The sequence below is a fragment of the Podarcis gaigeae genome (genome assembly GCF_964106915.1).
Source record: "Podarcis gaigeae genome assembly, chromosome: 12".
In the NCBI taxonomy this organism is placed as follows: Eukaryota; Metazoa; Chordata; class Lepidosauria; order Squamata; family Lacertidae; genus Podarcis; species Podarcis gaigeae.
The window spans coordinates 24,771,915-24,785,552 of record NC_139688.1 but is presented as its reverse complement, the minus strand read 5'-3'; the positions used below and the strand labels follow the sequence as shown (position 1 = coordinate 24,785,552).

At 40.6% G+C, this 13,638-nt stretch overlaps 1 protein-coding gene across 1 annotated transcript in view; it reads left to right on the top strand.

The window, feature by feature from the left end:
* Window positions 1-520: 520 nt before the first annotated feature.
* LOC310827941 (macrophage mannose receptor 1-like) overlaps window positions 521-13,638 on the top strand; it is a 63,349-nt gene continuing 50,231 nt past the window's right edge. Inside the window, exons 1-9 of the mRNA XM_083704620.1 lie at window positions 521-709; window positions 3,207-3,608; window positions 5,835-6,008; window positions 7,780-7,938; window positions 8,403-8,516; window positions 8,892-9,035; window positions 10,053-10,235; window positions 10,979-11,136; window positions 12,325-12,438. Coding sequence (XP_083560746.1) covers window positions 649-709; window positions 3,207-3,608; window positions 5,835-6,008; window positions 7,780-7,938; window positions 8,403-8,516; window positions 8,892-9,035; window positions 10,053-10,235; window positions 10,979-11,136; window positions 12,325-12,438 — 1,509 coding nt within the window. The 5' untranslated portion in view covers window positions 521-648. The remainder of the gene's footprint in view (window positions 710-3,206; window positions 3,609-5,834; window positions 6,009-7,779; window positions 7,939-8,402; window positions 8,517-8,891; window positions 9,036-10,052; window positions 10,236-10,978; window positions 11,137-12,324; window positions 12,439-13,638) is intronic.

Sequence of the window (13,638 nt, the reverse complement as noted above, 5' to 3'; positions counted from 1 at the left end):
TATTGCCTCCAGCTATGGACGTAGAGCATAGCCATTATGGCTAGTGACGATTGATAGCTTTTTGATCTGCCTCTGGTCCTTTTGATCTTCATTTCCTGAGGCCAGAATCAGACCTCCAGCTAGCGGCTCTCTCAGAGCTTGGCCATGGCTTAAAAGCAACATAGTTATCAATGAGGATCTCCTATGTACATCCTTCCTTAGCACTATGTACTGTTACCTTGTTTTGTTACCTTGTGGAGTTGTACCAGCCAAAATAACTAAATAACTCATGGGTTTTCTGCAGAAATAGATCTTTTCCATGGAAGCTGGTTAGCAAAAGTGTGTGTGTGTGTGTGTGTGTGTGTGTGTGTAAGAGAGAGTCTAAGTACCAGCCTAAGTGATGAGAAACGAATCTAAATATCCCAAAGATGATATGCAAAAATAGATCTTTTCCGTGGAAGCTGATGGGTTAGCAAAAATCTGTGTGTGTGTGTGTCTGTGTCAGCATACACACATTGCAATCCGTTTGTACTACTACAATGAATTTCATGTCAAACACAGAAGTGAAAATTTCATTCTGCCTGACTCATTTATGAAGTACTTGAAAAGCAGCAAACTCTGATTTGTCTTATTTCCATGGGAGTGGTGTGATAGGTTTGGTTGTAGCCAATGTCTTCCCTTTGGCTCCTAAATCTCTTGCTCCTCATCCAGCCAGCTTTTCAGGTATCAGGTAAGCTCTTCTTCACTTCCATCACCATTGTGAACTTAGCAATAAGTGGAGCTGCATCTTTCACATAATTTTATCTGGTGAAATTTAAATCATCTTCTGAAAGTTAATGTTGTACAGCTAGGAAGTTAAATCCATGAAATGTTATATTCAAGGTTAATTGGTTTAACATTTTTATTGTTTATAACCATAAAAAGGTGTGGAAGTTATTACAATAAATTAATGGCTAACATAGTTTTGAATACAATTTATTTATTTGTGTTCTATTGTTGAAATGAAGAATTTACTTCTTTCCCTTCTTTTCCCCGTTACTTATTTTTGCACGATACAGATATAAATTGTAAATATAAGATAAATATTTTTTGATCTAACAATATTACACAAGCATTATATCCAACATCTGCATTTACATCATAAAAAAGCATCTGGTTTATATATCACCGGTATCCTTTGCACAGACACAAAGCTATTTGATCTAGTGGAACCTTTCATCAGTGAAATAGGGAAAGGGGCAATATTTGCCATTTCTCACTCCCCTTGCATCTCCCTCCCACCCCCATGTGCCAAAGATCCCCCAAGAGGGTTGGGGTCCTCCCCATTCAGCTAATGGAGGGCTCTGCTGGATCAATGAGCTTTCCTTCAGTGTGAAGGACAATACTGGTTACAGCCCTTTGGAGCCTCTTTCTCATGAAGGGAAATCACCACATTGTTGGCTATACTTCAATAGAAGAATCATTTTTTGAAGTGGCTGGAGTTCTTTAATCATGTACATGATGGTCTATTAACCTATGTAGTTTTAATTTCTAGATATGTTAGATAACCAATTGCTCAATTCGTACTCCTTACTGTTGATACCAGTTTTAATGAATCAAGGATTAGTCATGCTTTATGTTTTTGTATTATATTGCTTTTAGGGTTGCTGTTGTCTTTATTTGTAATTCACCTCTAGATTAGTTTCAAGCAAAAAGGTGGTACAGAAATTCTTTTAATTAACTAAAGCAATAATATATCAGTTGTTCACCATATGTTTTCTTTTATTAAAAGCAGATGACCCAAAACATTGGTCACAGCCCAAATATTCCACCAAAGCTGCTTTTAGCCAGTGGGTAAATGAAAATATAAGGCACTCGGGTGGTGCTGTGGGTTAAACCACAGAGCCTAGGACTTGCTGATCAGAAGGTTGGCGGTTCAAATCCCCGTGATGGGATGAGCTCCCGTTGCTTGGTCCCAGCTCCTGCCAACCTAGCAGTTCTAAAGCACATCAAAGTGCAAGTAGATAAATAGGTACCGCTCTGGCAGGAAGGTAAACGGCATTTCTGTGCGCTGCTCTGGTTCACCAGAAGCGGCTTAGTCATGCTGGTCACATGACCCGGAAGCTGTACGCCGGCTCCCTCGGCCAATAAAGCGGGATGAGCACCGCAACCCCAGAGTCGGTCACGACTGGACCTAATGGTCAGGGGTCCCTTTACCTTTACCGAAATGAAAATATATGGCACAATACAAGGGTCATATGTTTTTCCCTGCACAGTTAAATTGTTGGGGTTTCGGATGGAATTGGCATCAGAGAGGTAAAGGATCAACTCACTCTTCCCTATCTGCACACCAGGTTGGCCCCAGCACTGTGGTTTTAACAAAATAGAAAGATGTTAAGGAAACCAATTTCAGATCTCACACATGCCTACTTTGTCCTTCAAACACATTAAAGAAATATAACATAAAAATATTTCTGTTGGCATGGTTGAGGGTTTTTATAAGTTTTATTTATAAAGATTTTAAAAAACAAACAAAACAAAACCTCACCATGAAAATGAAATGTTGCTTAAAAATAGATACCAACAACAATAGTTAAAGGTAAAGGGACCCCTGACCATTAGGTCCAGTCGTGGCCGACTCTGGGGTTGCGGTGCTCATCTCGCTTTATTGGCTGAGGAAGCCAGCATACAGCTTCCGGGTCATGTGGCCAGCATGACTAAGCCGCTTCTGGCGAACCAGAGCCGCGCACAGAAACGGCGTTTACCTTCCCGCCAGAGCGGTACCTATTTATCTACTTGCACTTTGACGTGCTTTTGAACTGCTAGGTGGGCAGGAGCAGGGACCGAGCAACGGGAGCTCACCGCGTCGCGGGGATTTGAACCGCCGACCTTCTGATCGGCAAGTCCTAGGCTCTGTGGTTTAACCCACAGCGCCACCCACGTCCCTTGCCAACAACAATAGCATAGTATTTAGAATAAAATAAGCTGCAAACTATATCTGCCACAAAGAATCAAAATTAGTGACTTATAAATGGAAGAGTTTATTGACCACTGAATAATAAGGCACTGTACTGGATCATGAAAATAAAGTACAGTATTAACATGAAAGGCATTTCTCCCTTTTCTCTTTCAATATTACTGCCTCTTATTCTGAATCCTGGTATTACCATTCTACCAGTGGTTGGGATATTGGAAAGTATGTGGAACTTCCTCCCTAGTTTCCTATTCTTCCTCTCTTGATTTTACAGACAGTGACAGCTTTCTGATATATAATGAAAACCTCAAGCTCTGTATACAATCTCAGAAATCTGGTTCCATCATCGTGGACAACTGCGATGAGGATAATGAGGGGCAACACTTCAAGTGGGTTTCCGACGACCAGATTTTGAACATGGCAGTGAAGTTGTGCCTGGCAGTGCCTTCCAAGTCAAACCTGGTTGCCCTCACCCTCTCCCCCTGTAATGAGACGAGTGAACTTCAGAAATGGGAATGCAGAAATGAGAGCCTCCTTGCACTTGAACAGGGGGATTTGTTTTTAAATCCCGAAAGTGGCCAAAAAAGTCGTCTTATACTTTCTAAAGTAGCCACCAGCAAGAGTACCTGGAAGATCTATGGAACAAAAGACAGCCTGTGCTCTAAGGCCTATGAAGGTAAAATTCAGAGAATCTGTCCTCTTTCTCTAGATGACCAGATGGTCAAGGCTGACATAGACATGGTGCTAACCACATAACTTCAAAACATATCCAAAGAAAACCCATCTTGTAGCAGTCATGGGAGTCCAGTTTTCATCAGCACCAGTGCAAAGGGAGAGCAGCTGTTTAGCCCTGTTTGTTTCTGTCATGGTTATGACATAAATGTCTCAGCCCAGCCTCTTTATCTCTCTGACCATCTCTTTCTATATCTATCTAACACACACACACACACACTAGCATCTTACTCTTTCCTTTAACAAAGTACAGTGGTACCTCGGGTTAAGTATTTAATTCGTTCCGGAGGTCCGTTCTTAACCTGAAACTGTTCTTAACCTGAAGCACCACTTTAGCTAATGGGGCCTCCTGCTGCCACCGCGCCGCCAGAGCACGATTTCTGTTCTCATCCTGAAGCAAAGTTCTTAACCCAAGGTACTATTTCTGGGTTAGCGGAATCTGTAACCTGAAGCGTAGGTAACCTGAAGCGTATGTAACCCGAGGTACCACTGTAGTGATAATCTGCATCCAGCCAAGTACTGTAAAGAGAAAGCTTTCGTGTCGTATTAGAAGTGGGTGGCTTTATTTTTTGGTCTTGGAGGGCCCAACACTTGACACACAAAATGCTGCTACCCAGTGGCGTAGCGTGGGGGGTGCAGGGGGGCCGGCCGCACCGGGCGCAACATTGGGGGGGGCACTTGCACTCGCAGTTCTCTGCCCCTACCTGGCTCACTCGCTCTCTCTCACTGCAGTGCTGGCTGTGCGAATCCGATCCGAGCTGCCGGGTCGCCGGCAACTGTGGAGGGGGAGGGTGCCAGGCATGCGTTGCGTTGCGGAGCGGAAAGAGAGCGAGGGAGGGACTATCTGGGGGAGGGACAGTGCAGTGGCCGCCCAGCGCAGCGCTGAGCGCGGGAGAGAACCACACCCGACCAGCCCAGGCAGCAGCAAGAAGAAGCTGGCAGCGGAGGCAGGTTAGGGGTTAGGGGCACAAATTACTTGCCTTGCCCTGGGTTAGGGGGCGCAAATTACTTGCCTTGCCCCGGGTGCTGACAACTCACGCTACGCCACTGCTGCTACCAGGACTGGGGTCCCTGGGCTGTAGACCTGGAGGTTCAAGGGTAGTGATGGTGTGTGTGTGGAATTCTATTCAGTTTGCATTTAAAGCTGAATCCACCACATCTGCACTTTTGAAAAGCAATACGAAAACTGAAACACAGATACCCTTCAAAATTTTCTAAAATTTTTCGATATTGTTCTCCGAGTATTCACAAAAAGGCATCTAATAGGAAAGCGTGCATTAAAAAAAGAATATATATGTGAAAATAACATACAAAATGCATTATGTAGGGGAAATTGCAAAAAAAGGTGCATTAGTCAAAACTGCATATAAAAAATGTGTGCATTAGGAGAAATTCATACTAAAATCATGGAGAAATCTTATGAGGATTTTTTAAAATAACAAATTGCTGAATCTCTCCTTCCACAGTAGACAAATGCACCCTTTCCAATAGATGTTTAAATGATGTTTTGAAACTGTAAGAATTACCCGGTTGGGAGGGGGGGACATGCAAGTATAGAAATATAGCCCAACAGTATCAATTCAATTTCTATTAGTTCCATTTGTTTCATTGGTTCCACTAGTTCCATTTGCCTGAGCAGGAAATGCTTTCACTTCGTTTGCATTGCAACAAGGGGCCAGATTTACCAACACTGGGTGGTTGGTAGCTTTCTGTTTATTTCGCAACTCTACTCCTGTGTAGAAATTTCATGATGGGCACCAGAGTTTAAGTATGCATAGAATGCAGCCTACTTCAAAAAGACTTAGGAAGACAGCAAGATACTTTGTACCATGTCAAAACTTTGGCTCATCCACATCATATTGTCAGCAGCTCTCCAGGGTTTCATTCAGAAGTCTTTCCCAACCTTTCCTAGGGACACCAGGGACTGATGATCCACTTCAATTAAAAGGGAAGTTGTACATGTGCATTCATGCAACAGAATGAATGTTCAAAACCTAGTTAATGTCAATGGGGAAGCCTGTCTACACAGAAAGTCAACATATGCATCTGAGTATATCTGGCATTCTGTGTTGAGGACTTTGTCTTCATCTCTTCTGCTTACCAACTTCTGTTCTTATCTCATAACAGATCAAAATTATTTCATCATTGCATCTATTCAATTTTCTTTTAGCTCTCTATACCTTAGAAGGCAATTCTTTTGGAGCCCCCTGTATGTTTCCATTCAAGTATCGGAATGAATTGTATGCTCAGTGCATAAGAGACAATGATGAACATGGGCGACTTTGGTGCGGAACAACTGCAGATGTGGATAGAGACTCTTTAACCGGATATTGTCCAGCGAAAGGTAAACAAAAAGGGTTTGTTTGAGCCTTTGGCATTGTGCATTTGTTGCTTAGAGGAATGTTCGTCTTAACAAAGAGAAAAGCGAACTAGTCGTTATTATATCTGTTCTACAGGTTGTGCCACTTAAGAAGAAAATGGGGAGAGGGATCTTTCTCCTGTGAATCAGAACAAAATGAATTGTCAGTAATGTCAGGGTCCCCTTACAGGATCAGGCTCACACTTCTTCAATTGAAAGGAACAGATGTCAAGCGAAAAGCAAGGTCCACAGTAGAGTTGGCAAACTGCTGTATGCAGGGTACAGCCAGTTTTCCTCTGGCCCTCTCATCTCCTTTGAGCCAATCAGCTGTTCAGTGGGGAGCAGCTTAGATGGAAAAGGATTTTGATATTCTCCAAAGTGTGCAATTGCAGGTCTTTCCCCTGCTGCAAGAAGATCAAAGCAGAGGGAGAAATGTCTTGGCAGACTTCTGTCCCTTGCAAATAGGCTTTTGCATTTTTTTCAGTTGCATACCTGCAATTTTCAGGATGCACTTACAGCTTGACATTTGACACATTGAATAGGCATAAGGCAGGGCTTGTAGTTTACCTGCACATTGACCTTCTCTGTATTGTTTTCATGGGATTACTGCACAGCTGCCAACAGAGAAGGGGTCAGATTTTGGGGAGTCAGCTGGGGCCCTAGACTCTTAGCTTTAATTTTTAAAAGATGGAAGCCAGCTGGACAGGGGTGACTAAAGACTCTTTAAGCGGACATTGTCCAGTAAAAGGTAAAACCAAGTTTGTTTATTTATAATATACAGTTTTAATTTAAAAAAATTAAATTAATACAACATATAAGAATAAGCCAGGCCCTTACTTTGCCATCATGTGTGAGCTGCTTAGAGGAATGCTTCTCCTACACAGAAAAAGGGAAATAGTCATTATTGCCTCTGTTTTACTGATTGTGCAACATAAGCAGAAGATGAGGGTGGGGAGAACTTTCCCCTAAGAGTGAGAGTAAAATAAATATAAAGAATGCCAGAGCTCCATACAGGATTAGGTCTGCACTTCTTAACTTGAAAGGGATTGAGATGATGATGTAGTTCAGTTCAAGACAAAACCAAGGTCTAGAGCAGAAGTGGGGCAGCCAGATTCCATTTGTCCCTTGGTCTTCTTCCAACCCTCAGCTGTTAAGAGGGGAACAGCTGAAAAAGTTTTGATGTTGCATGAACCATGCAGCTGCAGATCCTTTCTCTTAAGTAAGAAGACCAAAACAGAGAGGGAACCAGAAGGTACAATTTGAGTAGAGCTACTAAAATGAAATATGTGCCTTTGTTTCTATGTAGAACAATGGTCTCTGTGTGTGATGGTCTGTTAAAGATGAATGTGTCTGGTCCTTCCTGTTTTGGGATCTGGCCAGTGGTGACTCGTGCAGTGGGTGGGGTAGAGTTGTATATACATCCATGCATTAGGTGTGAATGTCTACAGGGATAAAGCCAACTCATGTAAACTAACCTGAAACCTGAAGTCCTCTTTGAACACAGGGTTCTAGGAAGCGTAAATAGAAATTAAGTTAAGTTGCTGTGCCTGAAGATATCCCCACCTAATGCTTGAATATTGCAAATGGGGCTTCGGAAGCCACATAATTATGGAGGGAGGCCCAGGGTGCTGCTCTATATGATTTGGGTATCCTCTGGAAAAGTGGTATCTTGATTAATCAGGTTTATCTCACTTGCAGATTTAGCTTTGCCATTTGTGATTTTATAATTTGATACTAGTGTTAACAATGCTTACAGATGACGAATTCTTCTGGACCAAAAACCATTGGACAGGGAATCTCTATCAGATCAATTCCCGCTCAGCTCTAACATGGTACCAAGCAAGAAAAAGTTGCCGCCAACAGAATGCAGATTTACTGAGCATCACCAGTTTACATGAACAAGCGTACCTGACAGGTAGAACATAATAAAGCACACCTAAAGAAGTGATCAGTTCTAATAATATTTTGCTACATAATCAATATTGTCTCAACTATAGGGAGCAATTTCATAAACATAATATAATAAGTACCCTTACTCCCAGCAGAATTAATTTGAATGTCATCCGTTTCAAATGATCCCACTGCAGATTATTCTTTGCATTCATGGTTACCAAATCTCCTAGCAGGTCCTCTGTGTCTTTGACAACAGTAGAAGCAGAAATTAATTGATGAAATCTAATGAAGCATAGCATCGGCATACTAGATGAAATGTTTCATCATATTAATTTCTGCTTAAAATTTAGCTATACTGGAATAAAAGCTGCCACCCTAGAAGCGACTTTTGTTGTGGTTTAATTTTGCTTCCTTCCACCCAGCTTCATAATTATGGATCCCATAGCTACATAATACAAGACAACTGATTTTCTTTTCATTGAATAGGATTAATAAATAGTATGACTACTGCCTACTGGATTGGTCTGATCAGCTTTGATGCCGAGAGTGGATGGCAGTGGATTGGTGATCGTCCTTTCAGATATTTAAACTGGGCTCCAGGTGAGTAAACCGTAACACACACACACACACACACACACACACACACACATACATATATATATATATATATATATATATATATATATATATATATAATTCTATCTGAATCGTAATATATATATTATTTCTCCCGTGTTTTAGTGTTTTGTCCCTGTAGTTTCTTGTATAGATATTCCAAGAATACTATTTTCTCTTGAGATATAAATACTTCTGCAAACAGGAAAACAAATAACATGCATTTCTATTAAAAACATTACGAGTTACTTTTTAGCAGAGCTCCTAAAAATGCAGAGCCTCCAAATGAATGATAAATACAGTTTTGCTATGTTAACACAGGGCATAGATAATGATTGTTTCTCTTACTCTTTCTAAAAGGGAGCCCATCCCCAGAAACAGAAAAATTATGTGGATCAATGCTGTCTAATAATGGCAATTGGGAGAATGATAAGTGCCACCAGAAACTTGGATACATTTGCAAGAAAGAAAACTCTTCATTAGATGTTTCTTTTATTCCTTCAGGTAGGATGCTAACCTGGGAATGAAGTTTACATATATTTCATTATGTCATAAGTTGTGGAGTTTGCCAATGGCAGTATTACATTTTTTAAAATCTTATCTCTAGCAGTGGAGGTTTTGCTGTTTGTAGCAGTATATGCAATATAGATCACTTTATTGATGTCCGGTGGCCCAGGAACCAACTGCCACGGCAGGTTGCCAGGAACGGATAAGAAAGAAAAAGTCATTACCATCTGCTTTTTCATTCAATATTCACAGAGAGAGGCTTGGGAATGCAGCCTCTTGGAATAATGACGTTGTCCTGAGTAAATCTCCACCCCTCCTTTGCTCCCTCTTCCTCATTCATCAACAGCACCGCCACCCCTACGGTAGCTGCTTAGGGTCATTTGTCTTTGAGCCCTTTGCTCTCCTATATTTAAGGTTTGCTGGGTTCTGGGAGATGGTGGGTCTGGAATGCTTTCTAGTGACAACGTATCAGCCAGCTGCTGCTCCGGCTCTGCCTCCTCCTCCTCTCCCATTTTTTCCCAACTTTCCCCCTCATCTGCCTCTGAGCTGCGGCCTCCCTCAAACCCCTGTTGTAATTCTGAACTGTCTTCTTCTCTAGAAGGGTCAGGCTGGGGAAGCGGTCTCCACTGTTCCTCCTCTGCCCAGTCCCTGACAATTGGACTGAGATGCCAGAGGATATATTGTCATTAGCTAAGAATAAGTTATCAACTGTATTCTTAAACTTAACAGGTAGCATTCCCATCTGTTGTTGCCATTACACAGCAAATCTCACATTCCCATAGGTGAAATAAATGTATTTGAATACAATAATTGTTGGTAATTCTATTGACAATAATATCCTCATGGTAAAGAACTGGCTACTCTGTCTTGTTAATATTGATTGTCAGATTTGCCTCTGACATATTTTATATACACAAATTAAGGAATTGAGATTATGACATCCTAATAGCATAATACACTTTCTTCTTTAAAAAATCCTCCAGTCATGCTATCTTAAATTTGATCTCTTTTTAGATGGCTTTAAACCAATTAAATGTCCAGATGGCTGGGCTGCATTTGCAGGTCACTGTTACCGACTTAAAAGAGACCTTAAAACATGGAAGAATGCATTATGGTCCTGCAGAGAAGAAGATGGAGATTTAATAAGTATTCACAGTATTGAAGAATACAGCTTTGTCATATCTCAGCTTGGCTACCGTAAGTATATCTAGAAAGTTTGGTCCTTCTGGTATCTGCTAAATATGTGAGATTAAGAGAGAGAGTTTTTTGTTTTGCATTTTTGTTACCACGTGCAAGAAGCGAATGTTACTGAGTCTCCCACCCTAGGGGGAGGGGGAAGCACCAGTCTGCTGTATTGAACATGAGACCCAAATGTGAGATATGGCACTATTACAGCCTTCACCAAACTTCACCAAACCTAGGTCTCCAGCTGTTTCTGGACTACAACTTCCATCATCCCTTGTTGTTGTTTAGTCGTGTCCGATTCTTTGCGACCCCATGGACTCCTGTCTTCCACTGCCTCCCGCAGTTTGATCAAACTCATGCTGGTAGCTTTGAGAACACTATCCAACCATCTCGTCCTCTGTCATCCCCTTCTCCTTGTGCCCTCCATCCTTCCCAACATCAGGGTCTTTTCCAGGGAGTCTCCTCTTCTCATGAGGTGGCCAAAGTATTGGAGCCTCAGCTTCACGATCTGTCCTTCCAGTAAGCACTCAGGGCTGATTTCCTTAAGAATGGATACGTTTGATCTTCTTTGCAGTCCATGGACTCTCGAGAGTCTCCTCCAGCACCATAATTCAAAAGCATCAATTCTTTGGCGATCAGCTTTCTTTATCCCTAGTGGTATACAAATTTAATAATAATAGGATCCTGTGAAAGACCTGAGTTTATTGCAATTAAAGTCTGTGAGCAAATAAACCAAGATGCATTTGTGTTCTTAGAGTCAACAGATCTTCTCTGGATTGGACTGAATGACCAGAAGATCCCGAAGTATTATGAATGGAGTGATGGTTCTACAGTGAGACTCACCAAGTGGCAGAAAGGAAAACCCGCACACATAAATGATGAGCAAAGTGCCTGTGTCATTATGAATGGGGAGGTAAAAAACACGGAACCCCCAACAAAGATGTATTTCCTTGGATTCAGTTTTGTGTGAAAGATCAAATACATTCAGGTCCTGCTTTCCGAACACAACGCGTTCCCAGGAATTTGTTAGGCGAGCATTCACATAACAAGTTGACAATTTACATCATTTCTTATGGGAATATTTTTAATCTGTCCAATCACTCTCCTCCCTCCCTCCATGGTTTCTTCCTGAAATGGCTGCAGCCAACCAGGAAAAGAGATGCAAAGGGGTGGGGGGGCTGATTTGTCTGCTCTCTTTTGCTCCCTGATTTGTCCGATCTCACTCCCTCCTTGCATGGTTTCTGCCCAAAAAAGGTTGCCACCGACCACAAATGTTCAAACAAGTAAGGAGGGAGAAGATTTTGGCTGCTTGGATTTCTGAATCTGCGGTGGGCATAGCGAGGTCTGGGTACTAATTCTTCATTTCCGATAACAAAATTTGTGGATAACGAGCGTTCTGATAGCAGGACCTGTGTGCATAGTGGTGCACCTGGTGCACTTTCACAACCCCAGTCTGTCCTACTGTCCCAGTAAGCGGCAGTGCTGGTGTCAGGAGGGCATCTCCACATGACACCCTTCCCCATACCAACTGCTCTTGTGGAGACCTAATTGTATGTTACAAGGAGGCAGCAATTTCCATTCCATCTCATGTTAGTCACAATCAGCGCTGTTTCTCTTCTGCTACATGTAGAACCATCTTCTTCAGAATGTCACCTTTAGACTTTTGATTTTTGTTTTTAAAAGAGGAAGCATTTCACAGATATGATTGTGCCAGTACTAAGGTGGGAATTGCTTGTTGAAATATCAGAAGCCAAACATGTGGCTGAATAAAACTTCCACTCTTTGGTGGTTAGGCTCCAATGCAAGACTAATTGTTGCTTCTCATAAGAAGAAAAATTACAAATAAATTGCACAACTAATAAAACTAAATTGCAGAATACATTTTGTAAAGCAAAAGATTGTGCACAATCTGTAATAACTGAAGAATTCAAGAGAATTCAGCAAGAGAATTTGAATTGCCTAGCATCAAACTATGCTTTTTAAGGACAAGATAATGCAATAGAAAGCTTTGTATCAACACAAAAGACATCAAGCAGCAAGAAAATGAGGAAGTGTATACTTCTTCACTGAAATATTTATTTCTTTATTTTTCCATTTCCAGAGTGGATATTGGGCAGATTATTTCTGTGAAGAGGAACTTGGCTTCATCTGTAAAAGAGAACCGTTGGGATTTCTTCCTGAAGAACCTGAAAATGTTGATCCAAATTGCAAGAAAGTAAGTCTAAAGTAAACTGTACAGTAGTTTAACAAATAAAATAATAATAATAATAATAATAATAATAATAATAATAATAATAATAATAATAATAATAATTTATTATTTATACCCCGCCCATCTGGCTGAGTTTCCCCAGCCACTCTGGGCGGCTCCCAATCAGTGTTAAAAACAGTACAGCATTACATATTAAAAACTTCCCTGAACAGCGCTGCCTTAGAAGGTTGATAAATAAAGAAGGTTGATAAATAAAAGATTAGGAAGAGAATTTATAACGTCGGACAAAATTAAGAAAAGAGGAGTAATATTGTATATAAAAAACAAATATGACCCACAGCAGATCTTTATGGAGGGAAGAGTGATAGCTGTACAGTTAAAGTCGCAAGGCAAATAATAATAATAATAATAATTGTGAGGATATATGCCCCAAATGAGAGGAAATCAATTTTACAAATCTTTGGAGGAAAAATTATTTGATTATATGGAAAATAATAGTAATGGGGGATATGAATGGGGTGGTTTCCCTTGAAATGGACAGAACAATATGGAAAAAGAAGGCTCAAAGAAGGGAAACTCCCAATGGCTTTTTTTTAAGTTGATGGAAAGCTTGAACCTAATAGACATTTGGAGATTCAAATATCGATTAGAAAGACAGTACACTTTTTTCTCTGAGCCAAATCAATCTGCCGGAAGAATAGACTCCAGTGAACTGACAATAAGAGTGGGGAACGTGGAGATATTGCCAAGGACTCTCTCAGATCATAATGCAATATTATTGGATTTGAGAAGTGAAGGGAATTCAACATTTAGATGGAAATTGAATGAAGGCCTATTAGATAATTAAATGATTCTACAAAAAGCCCAAAAAACTATAAAAGGTTATTTTGAATTAAATTTGAATAAGGAAACTGATATAAATATGGTGTGGGAGACTAGTAAAGCAGTAATGAAAGGTTTCTTTATACATCACAACATGTTTCAGAGAAAGTTAAGGGAGAAGAAAAATATACTTTCATTAAAAATGAAAAAGAGTTAACTAAGAAACCTGGAAAGACATTGATAAAACAAAACATTAAGGTGCTGCAAACCCAATTTTCAACGTTAATTAATCAAGAAATAGAATGGGAAATAAAATATATAAAACAAACAAAAACTGGACTTGCAAATAAACCAGGAAAGCTTTTGGCATGTCAATTGAAA